A 23,797-nucleotide genomic window follows, 5' to 3' on the forward strand; every position below is an offset into this window, starting at 1 on the left:
TGGACTCTCAACCTCCTCATCTTCCCAGATACTACAGAGATGGGGGAGGAGGCGGGGGGGGACACGACAAAATGTAAGGAGTGTGACAGAGTGGAAGAGTTTGGAGACGGGCAGAGCATTTTCTCTAGAATTCTCTTAGCCACTTTCTCTGCGTAAACACCATATATTTAAAGTAACCCACCCTCGCAGAACCTTGTGAACTGTAGTTCACCCCTCACAGAGCTACAATTCCCAGCACCCTTAAGAAACTACTGTTACTAGGTTTTGTTGTTAGTTGAGGGAGGAAAACATGCTTTAAATGTGCTTATATGTATGGCTTGTATGCAGCCTAAAACAGAATGTTGCAATGTGAAGTGCCCCTGTTCAGGGTTTCAACCAGCCAGCCATACCCTCCTCCTCCATTCCATCTCTCCCCCTCCCAAATTATCCAGTTCTTCCTGGCAACAGACACTGAACATTCTGTGGTCACTAAGTATACTCAGTCCTCATTGGGCTGCTCTTGGTTCCCCCACTTTTAGGGTTTGCATTTCTGCAAATTTGGGGTTCTCCCCAAGCCTGCAAATACCTCCATCTTGTGCATGGATAGTTGCTGAGGAGCATAAATGGGAAGAATAGTGCTGTGCTCATGTCCTGGTTATACCACTGGTTGGCCACTGTGAGAACAGGATGCTGGACTCAGATGAGCCACTGGCATGATCTCGCAAGAGATCTTACATTCTTATAGATGGGCACTTAGATAATAAGTTTTCTATTCACATATAGAGCCCTGGGCTCCTGCTTGGAGGGGCGGGATATAAATCAAATAATTAATAAATAAATAAAGTAGAATTTTGATCCTGAAGTTTGCGTTAAATACAGTGGCTACAGTGCTGGGTTTGGAAAACCCATGTTCAAATCCCTGCTCAACTTGTAGGGTGGCCTTTTGGCAAGTCACGATCTCTCAGCCTAATCTTCCTCATAGGGTAGTTGGGAGGATAAAATGAACCCCATGTATACTGGCTGAAGCTCGAAAATCATGGTAGACTCAGTAGTGGGTCATGATCTAGATCAGCCCTAATCTGGTGCCCTCCACATGTTTTGGGATGCAGCGCTCAACTCTCCTGACCATTGGCCATGCTGGCTGGGACTGATGGGAGTCCAAAACATCTACAGGGCACCAGGTTGGGGAAAGCTGATCAAGAGCAGTAGTTCTGATTTGACCTGAGGTTACTTTTTCTATCTCAGGTAGTCTGATAAAGAACTTCTACTCATCTCTGTGTGGGTGCTGGGGTATATGTTAGGGCATACTCTCCGTTTACATGGCCCACTGGTCAGGCCCATTAAGTTTTTCCCATTGCCTTGCATGCAACCAAGAATGCACTCAACAGTGTCCTCTGATGGCACATTACACAGGATGTTGGGTAACAAGGACATTGATCAAGCTGTCTCTCACAGAAGCTTATCACCATTACACATCTTTTCATCCAGGAATCACCGAGAAGCTCCAAAGAAACCATAGGCATCCTGTAAATCCCAGAACACAGTTTGAAATCCATTTGTCTAAAGGATGAGGAGCTGGAGGGTTGGGTGATTTTCCTTTTTTTAAAAAAAGTGTAATAGTAAGCATTGTGACCAATCAATTATGAGCCTCCTAACTGTCTAAATGTGGGTTGGATAAATACCTTACCTGGTCTGTGGGCTCTTACTAGGATTCACAGAATCTGAGATGTACTCTTTTTTTTTTAAGGCTGTTTCTAGTGCTCATGGTTCTTAGATGTTTGAAAAAGTTAAGAAAATGTGGGATTGGATTAAAATTATGCTCAAATTCATTACAATTTCCATCTCGTGTGATTTCTAAGCCTATGCATCAAGATTGTTCTCATTTTTAAAATATATACTGAAGTATCTCTAAAGAAGAATATTATAGATGATGCTCTTATATATTCAGAACGTAAGAAGAGCCCTTCTAGATCAAATCAAAGGCCTATCTAATTGGGTATTCAGTTTCCCACAGTGGCCAACCAGATGCCTATGGGAAAACCACAAGCAAGACGTGAGTGCAGTAACCCTTACCCACTGCTGTTCCTGAGCACCTATTATTGAGGGACGTGCTGCCTCCGATCATGCAGGTAGCACATAGCCATCAGGGCGAGAAACCATTGATAACTTTTTCCACATGAATTATCCACACGGACTCTGCCTTTGGTTCCATAACAGAAGAAAGGTGGAATATAAATGTGAGAAAATCAATCAGTCAATTAACCTCTTTTAAATAAATACACTTCTTTTAAAGTTGTCTATAAGCCCATTTCCCTTTTGACTGAATTCATAAAATTCTGGGCACCATATTATTTTCCCATTTAATCCAGATTTACCATTTCTGCAGAAAATCATAAGTAAAACAACCTTGTGAAAATGGTAAATCCAGATTAAATGGTGGGGGGATATGGGATGGCATTTTGATGAGGACAACGTTATATGAATGCTGTGCAAAACATGGATACAGGAGCAGGAGCAAGTCCACAAGAAACTGTCTTGGGGAAGAGTCCTCTGTCAATAAAATGTACTTTTGCATTTCATCTCCTTCCCTTTGGGATACATTCCAGCTACTTGGGCATTTTCAAGGAATATTAATCTTTGGCTTGCAAGGGCAGTACTTGTGGCAAAATTAATAGTTTTACAACAGGTGAAGACAAAGCATGCACCAAAGAGTCTGCATACTTGTCAAACTCTTAGCAAGAGAAGGAATGAACCTTCCTCAGAGGTGCCATTTCAGGTGTTTGTTTGCAGGGGACGATTTCCAAAGAAGATGATGACAGGGACTTGGATGGGAGACAGGCAGCAGTTTTTAAGAAAGCTGAAAGTGGCTTTAGGGTCCCTCCAGATCAATGCATTCTGCAATATGTCACTGATGCAATCATTGTGCATGAGTGGTGGATTTATACAGGGCCATTCACTCATTATTCCACATAATTAGTTGTTCTGCAATGCTTCCCCAATATTACGGCATTATGGCCATCTGGAGGGGGCACTCTTGCGCTATAACGCAACAAAAGTGGGTAAAAAAAATAAACTGGAACATTTGTGGTATAAAAAATTACAGGATTTCAGCAGGAAGTTAAGGGACATGCACCGACTGGAAACGAAGCAGTGTGTTCATCCCAAAACATCTGGCGGGTCAAAGGTTCCCCACACCTGTTGTTAAGACATCTTTTTGTCCAGGAGTTCCCTGACCCATAAGATTGGATCCTGAATTCCTGTCTTTATGATACTGTTTTACTGCCTTTATGTTTGTATTTCTGTACACTGCTTGGAAGTTAAATGGTTTTAGAAATGCTTTTAAATAAAATAAAATAAAATCCCTGACCATTGGCCACAATGGATGGTGCTGATGGGAGTTGAAGCCCAACATCTAGAGGGCCACAAGTTCCAGCCTTAGGAAGCAGAAAAGTTATAGAAGCAGAAAAGTTATAGAAGCAGAAAGAGGAGGAGACTTACCTGATGTGAGATTCAAACTCAGATCCAAAGTATTCCAGATGTTGAACAAGACAGTCCAGAGAGGAATAAAAGACTGCCAGTTTAAAGGGTGGGGAAGAAAATTAGAGCTGGTGGCTCAAGATATTATCTAGTACAAAAAGGGAACTGAGAAACCCTTAAATTCATGAGTTCCACTAAACATTTGCACTGGATGCTGGCTGGAAAAAAGATGCAAAAGTGAAAATAATCAGTGGGGAACCTTGTGGTGGTGGTGGAATTGATCTTCCAAAGCTTGAAAATTTCAGATAAGAACAGGGTTTTTTCTCCTTTATTTTGTGTATCAGTAAGGAATTCAGAATGTGGTGTCAGGAGGAGCACTGATTGGGTTTTTTTGCTTCAAGGGATCAGTGGAGAAGATGATAGCAGCCTCCTTTGCTCTGGCATTCTTCCTAGGATGGGCACAAAGGTGCTTTGGTAGCTGCTGAGGAGATTGGCCCCGTAAACAAACTGGAAGGTGTGGTATTTCAGTGGATAGGGCATGCATGGACTGTGAAAACTGCAGAATGACCCTTGGGGAGCTTTTTAACCGTAACTCTCTGCTGGCACAAAACACATGGATTTATCTGTGTGGCAGGGCAGAACAGTTCTATCCTGACAGCTACTGATTAAGAGTTTTATTGTTTTTCTCTGCCACCAATGGGCCATTGCCCACATTATCCAACAGCAAACTGTTGCCTCTAAACAAGGATCAACAGCCAAACACAGCTCCCAGACAAGTGTATCTACACATCTTTGTTGTGTTCATAAGAACATAAGACCCCAGATGGATCAGGCCAATGACCCATCTATTCCAATCCAGCATCATGTTCTCACAGTGGCCAACCAGATGTCTGTGAGAAGCCTGAAAGCAAGACCTGAGTACTACAGCCCTCTCCCCACTTGTGAGGTCTGCATTTAAACAAGGGCTGGGGAAACTGTGGCCTCCAGATGTTGTTGGACTCTAACTCCCATTAGCCCCAGCTAGCATGACCAATGGCGGTGATGGAAGTTGTATCCAGCAACTTCTGGAGGGCCACAAGTTAGCCATTTCTGACTTAAAATGTCTTAGGTGTGAATCTAAAAACGAATTTTAAAAAATTACATGTGTTTGCCTTTATGGTTGGGTCACTAGAGGCTATTCTTCAGGTGACTTGAATGCAGTGTACACTGATTGTGGTGCTCTTAGTTGCATAGTAGGCTGATTTGGTGGAAGTCTGATGATCCGACTTAGTTGTTGCAGGCTACATAGATCATTGGCCTCCACAGTCACTTACGGATCCACTGTTAAAGACCTATTTTGGAAGACAATCTTACTCGGTCACAAGTGATTGCCAGTAGTAGTAGATGAGGAGGTCATGAACTGGGCTTTTCCAGATGACCTGTATAGTAAGCATGCATCCTGATTTGTTCACATAAAGCTTACATGGTGGTTAGATTATATCTGGTCTTTATTGAGCATCTGGTCTGATTTGTTTGTGGGGAGGAAGTTATACAACAATGAGCATTCATCTTAATTTGCTTGCATGATGTTTAAATGTCTTCCCATTAATCACTTGTTCTTCCTGATACTTTTAATTGCATTTCCCCATCCGTTTCTAAACCGTAAAAAGTCCAATTCTTTTTTAAAGTACATTTGCTGCACTAGTGTGACAGAGTGCTTTAATCCACTTTAATTCTGCAGAACCTAAATTTCTGGTATGTACTTGAATCCCTCCTGGAAAACAGTGGCAGTCTGGAGACACCCCTGATCTCAGCTGAGTCACACCAGTCATACTGTCACAGGGGAGTGCAACCCTGCTTGTTCACCTTGAGCTCTCAGCAGCTTTTGATACAATTGATCATGGTAACTTCCTGGAGCTTCTCAGGGAGGTGGGGGCTAGGGGCACTGTGCTTCACTGGTTCTGTTCATACCTTCAAGGCTGCTTTGAAAAAGTAGTTATAAGAGGCAACTGTTTGGTACCATGGGAATTGTCCTTTGGTGTTCTACAGGGTTCCACCTTGTCCCCCATACTATTTAACATCTATATGAAGCTGCTGGGAGCTGTCATCAGGAGATTTGGAGTGGGGTGTCATCAATATGCAGGTGACACCCAGCTCTGTCTCTCTGTTCTATCTGAATTGGGAAAGGCAGTTGAGGTACTAGATCGGTGCTTGGAGACAGTGATGGACTGGATAAATTGAGGCTAAATCCTGAAAAGATAGAGGTGTTATGCATCCAGAGTTCTTATACCCAGAAGGTGGGGAGATGGCCTGTTCTGGTTGGGGTTGTACTCCCCTGGAAGGAGCAGGTCCTCAACTTGGGGGTACTCTTGGATCTAACAGTGTCACTGGAGGCTCAGGTGGCCTTGGTGGCTAAGAGTGACTTTTCCCAGCTGCATATGGTTTGCCAGCTTTGGCCCCTTTTGGATAGAGAAGACTTGGCCACAGTACTCCATGCTCTGGTAACTTCCGGATGGGATTATTGCAACGTGCTCTACATGGGGCTGTCCTTGAAGACAACTCAGAATGTCAACTGGTCCAAAACACAGCAGCCATATTACAGATTTAGATCTCATATTCACTAACAGGCAAAAAACCCCTTGCGGTTTAAGAACGTACCTGTAGCCAACAAATATTCTATCAAACTTTAAAAAGCAGGGAAATTGGGCAGCTATAGTGAATGTACCAGGGGAGCAGGAGACCTGACCTGCTCTCTGAGATATTGGACTGCCCTACAAATTTATAAAAATGCAAACACAGTTTGGGTTGGTCTTTCACAGTCCAATCCACTTCCTGTTGAGCTTGGAAAAATTTCGTAACATGTGCCTCATAGGATACAGCCCAATGCGGTTAGGGTAGATTTCCATTAGACATTAGGAGGGATGTCTTGACAATAACAGCAGTTTGGCAATGCAATCAGTTGCCTAGGGGGGTGATGGGCTCTCCCTTCATGGAGGTCTACAAGTAGAGGACAGGCATCCCATCAGTTGGGAATGCTTCAGATGTGGATGTCCTGCCTCAGGCAGAGGGGGATGATGATAATCTTGCTTTATGGACAATATTGTCTCCCAAAGCAATTCACACATCCCATATATGGTGGGGAAGGAGCCATGTTGGAGCATCACACCCTCTGCTAATGGATGGGGACCACTCATAGATGACTGGCTAACCAAGTGCCCCCATGCGCATTGGGGTGGGGTACCACTCAGTCAATTGGATATGTATAACCTATGGCTCCCCAGACTCAAAATTATATTGGCCATGATGGGTGGGGCTGATGGGAGTCCAACAGCACTTGGAGGGCCACACAGGTTCCCAATCCCTACAACAAATGACCACTTGCGTTTATTTAAAAGGGGGGGCACAAAAAACTGAGGTTTTCCTTAGGAGAAAAGGATGGTATTTAAATGGTTTTCTGCTAAAATGTGCTTCAGTTTACTGTGTTCTCATCTGAACTTCAGCAGATGGAGATCTCAACTTGAGAAGGTGGAGATGGCGGAGAGATGAAAGGAGTTGGTGCACGTGCCACTTGAGAAGATGTCTTGGTCAAGCCATTTTCATTTTTTTTTATCATTAATTTTTATTCAAAGTTTCAAAGACAAAACAAAACAAACAAAACAAATTAATAACTATTACAATAAAAACTATTGACTTCCAATTTGTCGTAGATTAGCTATAGGTCTATGATATATAACAAACCTGTCTCTTAATAAAATTATACAATCACTTCCTCCAGTGGTTATCTTAATTGGTATCAAATCTCATTAACATCATTTTATTCTTTCCCCAAAAAGTCAAAGAGAAGTTACTAATCCTTGAGATATATATCCATCAATTTTTCTCCAAATAGACATGTCAATTAATCCATCTCTTCAGGTCTACTAAGTCCAGTAATTTCAATAGCTCTTCTCCCATTATCAATATTGATTCCATCTTCCATCTTTGCACACCCAATAATCTTGCTGTCATAATGATTCCATCTTCCATCTTCCATCTTTGCACACCCAATAATCCTGCTGCCATAGTCATATAATAAGAGTCTGATAGGAATTTCTTTGATCACAAATAAATCCTTGCCATCCATTCTGAATGTGTTACTGAAATGTTGTTGTAAGGTTGTATCTCTGTTCCTCTTTTTTACAGAATGCACCTGCACATCTCTTGAGAGTTTTTCCATTGTCACATATCTGGAATTAATTCTATATACTTTCTCTATTTCAAGTTCCATCAAATCCTTCCAATCCAGGAATTTTTTCGAGCCATTGATATCTTTATCTCTAATCTCTTCACCAATTCCTTCAGGGACAGTGCTGAATTCCAAACAGTAATATTTGTCTTTAGGATCCATCACAACCATAAAATCCAAATCTTTTTCCAGGTCCATATTTAATAAATCTACTCCAATCTCCAAAGCTTGAGCCTTCCCTTTGATCTTTCTTTCATGTTCTTTTTCTTGTCCAGTTATAGAATCCTGAATTTCTTTCAGCTCCTGTCTCATTTTGCCAAATCCAATTTTCATCTCTTGCCTGTTCTGTCCCAGCTCTTGTTTTGTTAGCTTGATCTCATTCATTATTTTCTGAAACATATTTAGAGAGAGAACCCCTTCCTGAACATCCAGGGTCTCAGCGACCTTTTTGATTGTCATTCTTGAAACCAAAAGAACAAAACCCCTTCAATTCCAATATAGTCACTGTACACAAGCAAAGAACAGTTTATTTCTTTTTCCAGTCACAAATGAGTTAAATCTTCCAAGCCAGATGACATCACCCTCTAGACAGCACGAACTGCCTTATCTCTTATATGTCCAAAACAAATTTAGTTCACAGCGTCCAAATGGTTAGTAACATAAAGAATAAGCAGATTCGCCAAAAAAAAAAAAAAGTAGACCAGAAAAAATAGTCCCAGACATAAAATACTCAAATGTCAAATAAATCAAATGTTCTCTTCAAATTAGATGCCTCTCATCCGTTTATATCTTTAAAATGCTCAATTCCATGCCAGCTTTTTGCAATAAAAACAAAGATAGGCTATTTTGATTTTCTTCCTCCTTAATTCCGCATGTAAAAGAGAAAGTTATAACTCACCAGGGCTTCTTTGTTGCTGTCTCTTTGACAAATCTCTTTTGCAGTAATGATAACTAAATGATGATAATAGAAGAAGGATGCTTGCCTGTTAATTTCCGTTTTTCTTAAAAGAAAAAAAACACATCTCACTTAATCAGTTAGAGCCTGTTTGTAATCCCTGGCTCCGTCCGACGTTGCTGGATACCTTCCTTCATAGGCAATTCCAATGAATTCCAGTCCAGCAAACAAAACGAAGCTTTCTGTGGATAATCTCTTCGTTTCTCCCTTACCTGGGAGAAAATTTTTTCCTGTCAAAAAATCTTCTGACTAGTTTTATAACTGAAAAAGCTTCCTCTGAGACGGGAGCTCGTCTCAGAGGCTGCACAGGCGGAGCGATTCCTCCTGGGAAGTCAGCGGTCAAGCCATCTTCAGAGCTCTCTTTAAAAATTGATTATCAAAAATGACAAGAGTAACAACATTTGCATTAATGAGCTCCCCAAGGAAAGCTGCCTTCCCCTCCAGAGGCAACGTGCTGGTTTAGTGAAATAGATGTGGCTTTCCCAAAGCCCAGACCTGTTGCTTTGCAGGAAGAAGAACCACTTTGATGGAGGAGGCCACAGGTCTACCTCGTCCAGGATTGTTTCCAGAAGCAGCCAGCTAGATGCCTTTGGGAAGTCCAGGTGATCTTTTTTCTAAAGATACATGCTCTCTGCCTTACACATTAGACAACAGGGCAAGGCTCGCTGTCTAGCAGCTGTTCAGAACAGGACTACAAACACTTGATCTTACCCCCAAGTCCTAATCATCTGCTTTAATTGCTCAGCAGATCTGAAGCCAGACCTATTATTTCCACCTGCTGTGTTAAGGAAATCTTAATTAAAACAGCCTGAATGAGGAACAACCCACTCCTTCCCACTACACCAGGGTTGGGGAACCTGCAGCCTTCCAGATGTTGTTTGTCTACAATTCCAATCATAGCTGATCATTGCCCATGCTGACTGAGGTTCATGGGTTGGGAGATGGAGTCCAACATCTGGAGGGCCACAGGTTCCCCACTTCTGCAGTAGACAGTCTTCTCACTTACTCCTTTAAAAGTAGTACTAACAACCCTTTGATTTGTGCCTTGTGCCCAGTTTGTGTTGTTTTCCCTTGCCCATGTTCATGCAGTTCCATGCTTACCAAACCAGATGTGATGAGGGCTCATCTTCCTTCCAGAGAAGGGCAACAAAGGTGACAAGGAGAGTTCTGGAAACCAAGTCCCATGAAGTACTTTGAAAAGAAGCTGTAACCTGGACCCTGGAGAAGAGAAGATTAAGGAGAAGAATGACAGTAGTGGTCTTCAAATACCTGAAGAGCTGCCACACTGAAGGTGGAGCAGACTTGTTCTCTGCTGATCAAGAAGACAGGAATAGAATGAACAGGTGGAGAACAGAGGGTGACAAATTTCCTTCCTGCAAGGGTTAAATCCAATATCAGTTCTATTTAGAACAGACCTATTGAAAATAATGGACATGCCAAACTTGTGTCCATAAATGTTAGTGGGTCTACTCTGAGTAGAACTAACATGGATTCAACCCCAAGAGCTGTTTGATAGTGGAATAGATTACCTTGGAAGGTAGTGCGTTCCCCTTCATCAAAGGCATTTAGACAGAGGTTGGATCAGGCCATCTGTCAAGCATGCTGTACTTGCATCCTGCGTTACAGACCCTGTATTGAGCAGAGGGTTGGACAGGTGATCTCCAAGGTCCAACTCTATTATGTCGTAAGTCTATGATTACCTGGGTTTCAAATGGTTTCCATTATTGGAGGAGTGGAGCTTCATTATTCCAGGACACAAGTTGGTTTTTCCAGTGAGCCCCAGATTGGTTGATGGGAAAGTAGACTGCAATCACACTTACTAGAAGGTACAGCCAACTGAATTCAATGGGACTTACTTCTGAGCAACGTTGCTTAAAGTTGTCCTGCAAGAGGGGCACTGAATGCTCTGCTTCACAATTTTTGGATAAATATTTTTAACTAAATTGTTATGCTGACATTTTCAGGAACCAGAGAAAAGAGGGTAAGGACATGACAATCTTAGGCTCTGATCTTGTGCATCTTTTCAGGGGAGTAAACTTAACTGAATATATAATGGATAATTTTTATATATCCACACATATAAACATAGATATAAGAAGATATAGGCTTATGAAATATAACAAAGTCACAAAGGAACTAAGCAAAAGGGTCCACAGGCCTTTGAGACTCCCTAAAATGCAGCCTCACAGAGAGGCAAGTGGCAATTCAGCCTGAACTTCTCAACCCTGGTTCCCTAACTTCATTTTATTTACATATATACAAGTCCCATAGGTTATATAGGTTACCCTAAAAATCCTAGCATTAAAAATCAGGCCGGTGAGTACAGGCCTGGATAACAGGCAATGGTCAAATTCGCCTCACTGTGAACTCCTGCTTTGCCAAAATAGGCCTGTGTGTGACTGACTTTAATTAATGAGTATATTGTTCAAAACCAAATTCACTAATAGGCAAAAAACCTTGCGGTTTAAGAATGTACCTATAGGCCACAGATATTTCTATCAGACTTTTAAAAGCAGGGAAATTGGGCAGCTATAGTGAATGCACCAGGGGAGCAGGAAATATTGTACTGCCCTACAAAATTGTCAAAATAGAAACACAATTTGGGTTGGTCTTTCACAGTCCAATCCACTTGCTGTGTAGCTTGGAAGAATTTGGTAACGTGCCTCTGAGCATATGTCAGAGCTTGGAAAAGTTACTTTTTTGAACTACAATTCCCATCAGCCCCAGCCAGCATGGCCACTGGATTGGACTGATGGGAGTTGTAGTTCAAAAAAGTAACTTTTCCAAGCTCTGCAGTGGTGGCAATACCTGCTATCTCCAAAGATGGAGAATTATATTTTTGTATGTTTGTTGGTGTTCTTATTTTGCTCCTTTCCTGTGTTACTAATGTTTCTACAGATAATCTAAACTAGAAAATTTTTATTTCCCTCATTATTCATCCTAGAAATCTGTGTCAAATTTATTTTTATTAATTTCAACACCTTTTTATTGGTCAGTGTCATATGATGGTGAAGATAGCCTTTTGTATTTCAAATTGTTGGTCATGTTCTATTTCTATTTTGAGTGCATTAACAGTTGAATCTGAACCTGCAGTTTGATGTCAAATCAGACTGATTACAATATGTTGCTACTTCAGCAATGACTCTAGGTGTTAGGAAAAAAAGGGAGCATGTTTTCAGCCTCCTATGTTTAAATCACTTCATGTAAGGCAAGGTGGGCACGGTCAATTAAAAACATAGAGCACACCTAGCATTTTGCTAGAATATATTTCACCTCCCACTGTTTTATCTTGTGCAAATTGAGACACTTCTGAGGTCCACTGGAGACTATTCTGCAGAAGTCAGTGCCATTATTCCACAATTAGGTTTGGAGTTTTTTTAGTGTAAATTTTGCAAAGTGTTGCTGTACTTCACATATTCACAGAAACAAAAGAAAATGATTTCCTATAGGAAACTTCACTAAAATTGCAAAGTAAATCAGACATATTTAAAGTGACCATCTGAACTATATTAACTGTCTTAATAATGTTGCTTCCTCCCTGCTAAAACAAGATCAGCCAGCACATGTCTTCTTTCTATTATTTGGGCTGATTGCAGGTGTTGCTACCACTCACCATATGCTCAGAGGCACATGTTACCAAATTCTTCCAAGCTACACAGGAGTATTGGACTGTGAAAGACCAACCCAAATTGTGTTTGCATTTTGACAATTTTGTAGGGCAGTCCAATATTTCAGAGAGGAGGTCAGGTCTCCTGCTCCCTTGGTGCATTCACTATAGCTGCCCAATTTCCCTGCTTTTAAAAGTTTGATAGAAATATCTGTGGGCTATAGGTACATTCTTAAACCACAAGGTTTTTTGCCTGTTAGTGAATTTCCCTGCTTTTTAATCCGGGAGGTAAGAAATGGGATCCTGTGCAAGTTTGCTGAGAATGGATTGATCATTTGTATGCTTATTGAGTTTAGTGGGATTTACTCCCCTGCAATCATGCTTAGGATAGGTGAAACTGACCACAGGGGATGAGGAGGGGAGGAGGAGGAAGAAGAGGAGGGAGGGGAGAAAAGGCAGAGGTGAGGACTGGGATGGGAGCAGGCAGGAGGGGGAGGGGAAGGACAGGTTTAATAATTTGTATGTTTATTGAGTTCAGTGTGATTTACTCCTGTGCAATCATGCTTAGGATAGGTAAAACTGACCCGGGGGAGGGAGGGAGGGCTGGAGTGGGCAGGGGAGGAGGAAGAAGGAAGAGGGGGGAGGAGGAAGGGGGAGGAGAGGGGAAGGAGGGGGAAAGCAGGTCTGATCATTTGCCTGCTTATTGAGGTCAATAGGATTTACTCCTTTGCGATCATGGTTAGGATAGGAAAAACTGACCATGGGGGAGGAGGAAGGAGCGTATTGGAGGAGGGCAAAGGAAGGGGGAGGGGAGGGCAGGTTCAATCATTTGCATGCTTATAGAGTTCAGTGGTATTTACTTCTGTGCAATCATGCTTAAGATAGGTAAAACTGACCATGGAGAGGAGGAAAGGGAGTGGAAGGAGGAGGAAGGGGAAGGAGGGGATTGGAAGGGGATGGGTAGGGAGGGGCAAAGAAAGGGGGAGGGAATGGGCAAGAGGGAGGGGATAGGAGGGAGAAGGGTGGGTGGGTTTGATCTAGGGTTGTCAGGCTCAGGGCCTGAGAATGATTCTGTATTTTTAAGAGAAGAGAAAATTGAGCCAAGTACAGGTTTTCTTGCAACACTCTAATGGGAAAAACTACAAGGTGAAATTCTCCTTTCTCCCTGCACAACCTTTAAAGATACAGAAGACCTCTTGGAGGCTGGACCTGGCAACCCTAGTTTGATCATTTGCATACTTTTCCAGTTCAATGGGATTTATTGCAATCATGTTTGAAAATGGAAATGGACTGCCTTCAAGTCGACTGAACTTATGGCGACCCTTTGAATAGGGTTTTCATGGTAAATGGTATTCAGAGGTGGTTTTACCATTGCCTTCCTCTGAGACTGAGAGGCAGTGACTGGCCCAAGGTCACCCAGTGAGCTTCATGGCTGTGTGGGGATTTGAACCCTGGTCTCCCAGGTCATAGTCCAACACTGACCCAGGGGAGGGGCTGGGAGGGGGAGGGGAGGAGATTGGGTGGGTGGGCACTGGGCAGAGGGGAAAACCCTTTCCAAAAGGAAAACATTGTGAACAGTATCACTGCTTTTCAGAGTTTCCCCCACCTTTTTATTCTACAGCAGGCACATGTAGCCTCCCACCCAAATTTAAACCAAAGCTGTCCCTGGCCACATCCACAGCAGGCCTTTATTTCACTTTGGACAGTCATGGCTTCTCTCGAAGAATCCTGGAAAGTGTAGTTAGTGAAGGGTGCTGAGAGCTGCTAGGAGATGCCTTGTTCCCCTCACGGACCTTCACTCAGAGTGGCTGACTGTTAAACCATTCTCTCAGGAGAATAGCAGTCTCCTCTCAGCACCCTTCACAAACTACACTTCCCAGGATTCTCTGAGGGAAGCCATGACTGTCTCACATGAAATCAAAGTCTGGTGTGGGTGTGGCCCCCTGATTAGCCAAGCCCAGCAGCTGTGAGGCTTTTTAGAACACTGACAGTTGGTTCTTACTGAGCATGCCCCACGTTATCATAGGGTTCCAGCCAAAATTTCTTAAATTAATTAAAAATCAACCAGGCATTTTTTTAACTTTTAAACTGCAGTAGATGAAGGTCAGAGTATGGGGCAAGGTCAGTATTAGGAATACAGGTACTCTGTGAACATGGCTGATTTTTAATGAATTTCAACAGATGAGAACTCTCAGAGAAAAAAGTCCAAAAGGGCTCTGGGTTTTCTCTCTCTCTTTTTAGACTTTGAACTCTCTATTCTCTCTGACTGTTTTGTGTATCGCCATGAAAATTGAGAGGGTTGTTAAGCAAGCATTTCTGAGTTCAGGAGTATAAGTTTTGTAAGGTTTTGTTTTGAAATGAGCTTATGGGAAGCATCAGAATGGCATGGAGGTATTTTCAATTTAACGTTGCGGAATGTGAAAAATTAATGCTGGCTATAGTATACAGCCACTCTCGTGGCTGTATGATAAGCATGTAACCTCTGATTGACATTTTAAACCGTTTGATCCTGGGAAACTAATTTTTAGTGAAGGAATAGTTGGCAATCAAATATATCTTATTCTTGTTCTGTTGAGCAATGCCTCCGACTAGCAGAAAAATGTTGTAACATTATCAAGGTAGGAATGAATGAGCTTTAGCACACATTTTAAGATGTCCCAGTGTGTTTGTAAGTGGGTTTTCATGGTAAAAAGGTATTCGAAGTAGTTTGCCTTTTATATTTCCCTGAGACTGAGAGATAGTGGCTGGCCAGAATCACCCAGTGCCTTTTCTTAACTGTGTGGTCTCCAGTGATAGTCCAGAACTTTAATCATAACCCTTTCTCTTTAGAGATGCATTTTCTTTAAGACAGGAATGGGATTTCTAAGAAATCATAAGAAATAAGAACCCCTATAACAAACTGAGAGCCAGTGAGGTGTAGTGGTTAAGATGTTGGACTACGACCTGGGAGACCACGGTTTGAATCCCCACACAGCCATGAAGCTCACTGGATGACCTTGGGCCAGTCACTGCCTCTCAGCCTCAGAGGAAGGCAATGGTAAACCCCCTCTGAATACTGCTTACCATGAAAACCCTATTCATTGGGTCGCCATAAGTTGGGATCGATTTGAAGGCAGTCAATTTCCATTTTTTCCATAGCAAACTAATAAAACTGTGGTGCTCATGAACTTCCAGTCACCCTAAGTTGAGCAAGCCAAACCCAGCCTGGTATCGTTAAGGAACATGTTGTAATATCCCCAGGTGTACCTGGGTTAGCCTGGCCAATCAAGAACAATGGAAAATAGAAAGTACTGGGTATGCATGAAAGCCCATTCACAATAGTAGAATGTAGTATATGATAGTAACTGGTTTCAACTAGCCTGGAAGAGCATTAGTCATGGGGGACAGCAGAACAATGGTGATATTAGTAAGACAGACAGAAAATTGGAATAAGAAGTATATTAAGACAATTACAAATTACCTGTACATGTGTTCATGTAACTAGAGAGTAGAATTACCTAATGTTTTCTGATTGGTTTGGAAAGATTGCAAAGAGGAGGAACTGTTATGTTATGTTGGAAGGAACTTGTGGGATTGGTAAACTAATGTCACATGCTGCATTAGAACTGTATAAAAGAGCTATGCAGACAGTGTCTCATTGCAGTCCTCACCAGACTCTCTGGGAGGCTGACCCTGCATATGCTTGTAAAGAATAAAGGCCTACCTTTTTGCTTCAAGCCTGTGTCTTCAAATTTCTTCAAGGACCCCCAGTCCAAGATCCCTAAAATTCTCCAACATTTCGTGGGGCTTATTTCTGAGTAAACTTGCACAGGATTGCACCATTAGGCTTTGTACAGATGTAACATTTTCAGTCTGGTGTTTTAGTACTTTTGCTGCTGCAATATATATACTTTTTTAAATGTCCGGAACCTAAACCAGAACTTAAATCAGATTAACAGTGCAGATTTTCAGCATTCTGCAAGCCATGCCTAGGAAAACTGTATTCCTACTCTTAGAAGGGAAAAGTGGAGACTGAAGTTCAGATGTAGTAGGCTCTTAACAGCCTATGATCTGTGTCATCACTGAAGCCAAGTAATGCACTTCCCTTCTCTTCCAACTGTTTTGAGGTTAGCAACACCCTGACTTCATTTTAATTGTGCATTCATGATGATTTGTGCTCATGATGGTGTTGGGGTGGTCAAGGCATTTTTAAAGTACTAGTTGTATGTCCAAATGGCCACTCAGTCCTAGCTTTTAGACACCCACTGCACACAAACGGACAAGGACATAAATTTAATCACTGAACCAAAAACACAAATTCAGACTGGAAGCCACTGAAACACTGGCTAGAGGTATGAAATTGGTAGTGAAACTGAATAGAAACAGCAGAACATAGGGGCAGGGCTGATTCTAAAGGGTGGCCAGATGGGGCACTGGCTCAAGGGCCCTGGAGCTACAGAGGCCCCTAAGGGGCCCCTCTGCTCCCCTTCCGCAATCCGCAGCAGACGCCGCGGATCGCAGGACAGGAGGAGCTTCCGAGCCGCCCACCATCTCCCGCTTCACCTACCTTTCTCTCTGCTATTTTTTGCAGTGTGCGCAGGGTTGCCATCAATTAAGATGGCGGCCAAAGATTCCATAAGGGGCTGAAGCCTCTGCTGCCATCTTGGTTGATGGCAGCAATGCACGCGCGTGCGTGCCATCAACCAAGATGGTGGCAGAGGCTTCAGCCCCTTATGGAATCTTCGGCCGCCATCTTAATTGATGGCAACCCTGCATGCGCAGTGTGCACAGCCACAAAAAAACAGCAAAGAAAGGTAGGTGAAGCGGGGGAATAGTGGGCAGCTTAGAAGCTCCTGTCCTGCAATCCATGCTCCTGCCATGGATCGTGGAAGGGGAGCAGAGGGGCCCAGGGCAGGCTGGTGCCCAAGGGCCCCGGGCATGCCTGGAGCTGGCCCTTCATAGGGGCATATTATACAATCATTCTTAGGTTTATTACAAACCAGCAGTCTTTCTGAAAAACCTCTTAACATCTATCTCCCTGTACACTGACGTCTGGTTCTTTGCATCGTCATTCTTTTATTTTTTTTGTAAGAATCCTGCTACAGCAGGGCACCAATCTTAGGCAGCACCATTTAGTTTTAATTTGCTTTATAAATTCATGTATTTACTGATGGGTAGACAGACTAGTAAGAATTTTGCTGGGCTAGTAACTTGTGTAAATGCACTTGCAAGGCTGTGTTCACTCCTTTTTTATCGTTGTGTTGAACCACTTTTGCCTCAGTCCAAATGTCAGGGCTTGTTCATGGTACAGAGAATTCCACATGCAAGCCATTTGAATGTAAACATGGACACACCCAGCAACAATTCCTGTAAAAATGCCCTGGGGGTGGTTAAACATGATCCTGCAAAGGTTTTGGAGTGGACATGCTATTTCATTTCCAACTGCTGCATATCCTGTAGCTTCCTACTGAAATCCTGTAACTTTTCATACCACAAATATTCTCTGTTGCTGTTGTTATTCTGCTTTTGTTGTGCTCTAACAAAAGAACGCCCCATCTACATGGTAATAATGCTGTAACACTGGGGAAGCATTGCAGAACAACCAGTACATTTATTTCAGCTATAGCTATAGTATATCGCAGAATACTATCGCAACCCCAACACCAGTCTGAAGGGGCCTGAGAACTTTAGGCACACCTAAAGGACATTTCCACCCCGAAGAATGCTGCGAACTGTAGTTTGTTAAGGGTGCTGAGAATTGTGGCTCTGAGGAGTAAACTACAGTTCCCAGGATTCTTTGTGGGGGAAGCCATGTGCTTTAAATGTATGGTGTGTACATCCCTATGTCCTCCATCATTTGAATACCAAAGAATCTGACTGCTACCTGTCCCGTCTCTTCTGTTTTTCTCTCCAGGTGGACCAAGGAGCAAGGGAACTGAACGTTTATCTCTGGATTCACCCTACAGCGCCGCTTCAGCCAGTCAGAGCATGAAGGCATCATCTTCTTCCTCCTCCTCTCTATGTATTTGCACATCCTCTTGGGCAACCTGCTGATTGTCCTCCTGATCCGCTGTGACACTCATCTCCTCCAGACGCCTATGTATTTCTTCCTCAGCCACCTCTCCCTCGCTGATGTGGGTTTTGCCTCTGCCACTGTCCCTGTCATGCTGCGCAACCTGCTCTCCCAGAAGAAGGACATATCCCATACCAGTTGCTTCTCTCAGATGTATTTTTTATTGGCTTTTGGAAATAGCGACAACTTCCTGCTTGCTGCGATGGCCTACGATCGCTACCTGGCTATCTGCCGCCCACTGTGCTATACTGCCATAATGAGTCACAAGCACTGCCTCCTGATGGCCTATGGGTGTTGGCTCCTGGCCTTTCTCCACTCCATGCTGTACACATTCATGCTATCCCGCCACTCCTTTTGTGCATCCCAGGAAATCCTCCATTTTTTCTGTGAATTCTACCCAGTGCTGGGCCTTTCCTGTTCAGACACTACGGCCATTAAGATGGTGGCACAGACAGAAGGCATGCTAGATATTCTAGTGCCATTTGTATTCATTGTGGCCGCCTATGCTTGCATCATCCATGCCATCACGAGGACCCCGTCATCCACTGGCAAATGGAAGGCCTCCTCGACGTGCGGTTCACACCTAGCAGTTGTCATCCTGTTCTACGGCACCCTCTGTTTGGTCTATGTGCAGCCTACCTCTAGGAACTCAAACCAGAAGAACACCTTGGCTTCTCTCCTGTATACTGTGGTCACCCCTATGCTGAACCCCTTTATCTACAGCTTGAGGAACAGTGAGATGAAGGGGGCCCTGAGGAGGCTTCTTGACAAGATGTGGGGGTCCCTAAGGGACTATAAATAGGTTAGGGGAAGTCACAAGGTATAGGAGGCACTGTGCTGTAATGAGGGCTCCTCCAGACAACCTGTTGATTGGTTATCCTGATTTGCTTGCTATTCTGATTTGCTTGAAACTTGATTTGGTTAGGCCATGCCCATCTTTATTCAGCATTCATTGTGATTTCTTGGTGGGGAGGTTACACGACAATGAGCATTCATCTTGATTTGCTCACATAGTGGTTATATATCTTCCCATTCACCATTTCTCCATTCTGGTCTTTCCCCATTGCAAAAAGTCTGTGGGCACTTCTAGACTGTCACTATTTTCTGGTGGGATTCAATCACATATTAGTAAATTCAAGTTCTGCAATTAGATTGGGAGGTCTTGTGCAGCAAACCTGCTTCTCCAAAAGATTATAAATACTCATTAAATAGCCAGCATCATCTAATCTCCCTGCAAACAATAAACAGGTTGTCTGGAATGACTCTTTTTTTTTTTTTTTTTAAAGTGAACTTGTGCTAGGATGGCAGAACACTTTAATCCACTTGAATTGTGTGATCTAAACTTAACAGTATGCGCTTAAGAACATAAGAACATAAGAAGAGCCTGCTGGATCAGGCCAGTGGCCCATCTAGTCCAGCATCCTGTTCTCACAGTGGCCAACCAGGTGCCTGGGGGAAGCCCGCAAGCAGGACCCGAGTGCAAGAACACTCTCCCCTCCTGAGGCTTCCAGCAACTGGTTTTCAGAAGCATGCTGCCTCTGACTAGGGTGGCAGAGCACAGCCATCACGGCTAGTAGCCATTGATAGCCCTGTACTCCATGAATTTGTCTAATCTTCTTTTAAAGCCATCCAAGCTGGTGGCCATTACTGCATCTTGTGGGAGCAAATTCCATAGTTTAACTATGCGCTGAGTAAAGAAGTACTTCCTTTTGTCTGTCCTGAATCTTCCAACATTCAGCTTCTTTGAATGTCCATGAGTTCTAGTATTATGAGAGAGGGAGAAGAACTTTTCTCTATCCACTTTCTCAATGCCATGCATAATTTTATACACTTCTATCATGTCTCCTCTGACCCACCTTTTCTCTAAACTAAAAAGCCCCAAATGCTGCAACCTTTCCTCGTAAGGGAGTCGCTCCATCCCCTTGATCATTCTGGTTGCCCTCTTCTGAACCTTTTCCAACTCTATAATATCCTTTTTGAGATGAGGCGACCAGAACTGTACACAGTATTCCAAATGCGGCCGCACCATAGATTTATACAACGGCATTATGATATTGACTGTTTTATTTTCAATACCTTTCCTAATTATCCCTAGCATGGAATTTGCCTTTTTCACAGCTGCCGCACACTGGGTCGACATTTTCATCGTGCTGTCCACTACAACCCCGAGGTCTCTCTCCTGGTCGGTCACCGCCAGTTCAGACCCCATGATTGTATATGTGAAATTCAGATTTTTTGCTCCAATATGCATAATTTTACACTTGTTTATATTGAATTGCATTTGCCATTTTTCTGCCCATTCACTCAGTTTGGAGAGATCTTTTTGGAGCTCTTCGCAATCCCTTTTTGTTTTAACAACCCTGAACAATTTAGTGTCGTCAGCAAACTTGGCCACTTCACTGCTCAGTCCTAATTCTAGGTCATTAATGAACAAGTTGAAAAGTACAGGTCCCAATACCGATCCTTGAGGGACTCCACTTTCTACAGCCCTCCATTGGGAGAACTGTCCGTTTATTCCTACTCTCTGCTTTCTGCTTCTTAACCAATTCCTTATCCACAAGAGGACCTCTCCTCTTATTCCATGACTGCTAAGCTTCCTCAGAAGTCTTTGGTGAGGTACCTTGTCAAACGCTTTTTGAAAGTCTAAGTACACTATGTCCACTGGATCACCTCTATCTATATGCTTGTTGACACTCTCAAAGAATTCTAATAGGTTACTGAGACAGGACTTTCCCTTGCAGAAGCCATGCTGGCTCTGCTTCCGCAAGGCTTGTTCTTCTATGTGCTTAGTTAATCTAGCTTTAATCATACTTTCTACCAGTTTTCCAGGGACAGAAGTTAAGCTAACTGGCCTGTAATTTCCGGGATCCCCTCTGGATCCCCTTTTGAAGATTGGCGTTACATTTGCCACTTTCCAGTCCTCAGGCACGGAGGAGGACCTGAGGGACAAGTTACATATTTTAGTTAGCAGATCAGCAATTTCACCTTTGAGTTCTTTGAGAACTCTCGGGTGGATGCCATCCGGGCCCGGTGATTTGTCAGTTTTTATATTGTCCATTAAGCTTAGAACTTCCTCTGTCGTTACCACTGTTTGTCTCAGTTCCTCAGAATCCCTTCCTGCAAATGTTAGTTCAGGTTCAGGAATCTGCCCTATATCTTCCACTGTGAAGACAGATGCAAAGAATTCATTTAGCTTCTCTGCAATCTCCTTATCGTTCTTTAGTACACCTTTGACTCCCTTATCATCCAAGGGTCCAATCGCCTCCCTAGATGGTCTCCTGCTTTGAATGTATTTATAGAATTTTTTGTTGTTGGTTTTTATGTTCTTAGCAATGTGCTCCTCAAATTCTTTTTTAGCATCCCTTATTGTCTTCTTGCATTTCTTTTGCCAGAGTTTGTGTTCTTTCTTATTTTCTTCATTCGGACAAGTCTTCCATTTTCTGAAGGAAGACTTTTTGCCTCTAAGAGCTTCCTTGACTTTGCTCGTTAACCATGCTGGCATCTTCTTGGCCCTGGCGGTACCTTTTCTGATCTGCGGTATGCATTCCAGTTGAGCTTCTAATATAGTGTTTTTAAACAACTTCCAAGCATTTTCGAGTGATGTGACCCTCTGGACTTTGTTTTTCAGCTTTCTTTTTACCAATCCCCTCATTTTTGTGATGTTTTCTCTTTTGGAGGCACTGTGAGTGAAACGGATCAGTTGGGACATAGGTCTGTAGGATATAGATGAGACTAGAGTGAAGTCAGACAACAACAATAATGTTTATTTATAACACCCCCTCCATTGAAAGCTCCTCTCCTGTTTAGCAGAAGAGTTGGTGGGAAGGGGGTTGGCTGACTATGTGTTTCTGCATGACTATGGCTGCACGCATTGGGCAGAGGGAATGCAGCCCTCAAAGGACTGGCATCAGTTACTTTCTTACTCTAAGTAACCAAGCGCAGGGTTTCTGTTCCTACTAGAAAATAAGGAGGTTGTCAGTTGCAGATGACAAGCGCTATATGAGTGTGTTTCATTATCAGTCCATGAACTTGGGAGACAACTGCTTTTTTTTTTAAGTACACCATGAAACTGTGTGGGCATGGTGTCTTGGGCTTGATGACCATGAGGCTCCTTCTGGGAGGAAGGAAGAATACAAATGTATATTCACTAATAGGCAAAAAACCTTGTGATTTAAGAATGTACCTATAGTCCACAGTTATTTCTATCAAACTTTAAAAAGAAGGGAAATTGGGCAGCTATAGTGAATGCACCAGGGGAGCAGGAGACCTGAACTCCTCTCTGAGATATTGTACTGCCCTACAAATTGGTCAAAATGCAAACACCATTTGGGTTGGTCTTTCACAGTCCAATCCACTTCCTGTGTAGCTTGGAAGAATTTGGTAACATGTGCCTCTGAGCATGTGGTGAGTGGTGGCAAAACCTGCCATCTCCAAAGATAGAGAATTATATTTTGTATGTTTGTTGGTGTTCTTACTTTGTTTCTTTTCTGTGTTACTACTATTTGTACAGAGAATCTAAACTAGAAAATTTTATTTTCCTCATTATTCATCCCAGAAATCTGTGTCAAATTTATTTTTATTAATTTCAAAGCCTTTTTAGTGGTCAGTGTCATATGATGGTGAAGACAGCCTTTTGTGTTTCAAATTGGAGGTTATGTTCTATTTCTATTTTGGGTGCATTAACAGTTGAATCTGAAACTGTAGTTTGATGTAAAATCAGACTGATTGCAATATGTTGCTACTTCAGCAGTGACTCTAGCTGTTGGGAAAAAGAGGATGCATGTTTTCAGCCTGCTATGGTTAAACCACTTCATGTAAGGCAAGGTAGGCACGGTCAATTAAAAACATAGAGCACACCTAGCATTTTGTTAGAATATATTTCACCTCCCACTGTTTTATCTTGTGCAAATTGACACACTCCTGAGGTCCACTGGAGACTATTCTGCAGAAGTCAGTGCCATTATTATGTTTGGAGTTTTTTTAGTGTAAATTTTGCAAAGTGTTGTTATACTTCACATATTTGCAGAAATAGAAACAAAAGAAAATGATTTCCTATAGGAAAAGGAAATCAGACATATTCAAAGTGACCATCTGAACTATATCAACTGTCTGAATAATGTTGCTTCCTCCCTGCTAAAACAAGATCAGCACAGCACATGTCTTGTTTCTGTTATTTGGGCTGATTGCAGGTGTTTGCATCCCCAATTAGGGCTGGGAAAGATCCTTATCTGAAATCTTGTCAGTCAATACTGAGCTAGGGACGTCTGTTGTTATAGGAGAAGGCATTAAAAAGGATCTTATTCTCAACCCAGCAGGAAAAAAAGGAGGGGCATGGCTGTGACTATCATGAAGAGACCCTGCACTTTTTAATTTGCTACTGCACTACTGGTCACAAACAGAAAAACCACTTGGCCACCTCATTAGTATAATATGGTATTACACTAAATGCAAATATTTGATGGCCCTGCAAATGTTTGATGAAGACCTTCTGTTCTCTGCAAAAGATGAAAAGGAAAATGCCTC

The 23,797-nt window shown here is 42.6% G+C and overlaps 1 protein-coding gene across 1 annotated transcript; it reads left to right on the forward strand.

Moving 5' to 3' along the window:
• The first annotated feature begins 2,102 nt into the window (after positions 1–2,102).
• On the forward strand, positions 2,103–19,076 carry LOC133382049 (olfactory receptor 1F1-like). The gene is made up of 2 exons (XM_061621707.1): positions 2,103–2,108; positions 18,168–19,076. Exons 1-2 carry the CDS (start codon positions 2,103–2,105, stop codon positions 19,074–19,076), a joined length of 915 nt encoding a protein of 304 aa, XP_061477691.1.
• Positions 19,077–23,797: the final 4,721 nt, after the last annotated feature.

This window comes from Rhineura floridana, chromosome 3, assembly GCF_030035675.1.
Source record: "Rhineura floridana isolate rRhiFlo1 chromosome 3, rRhiFlo1.hap2, whole genome shotgun sequence".
Classification (NCBI taxonomy): domain Eukaryota; kingdom Metazoa; phylum Chordata; class Lepidosauria; order Squamata; family Rhineuridae; genus Rhineura; species Rhineura floridana.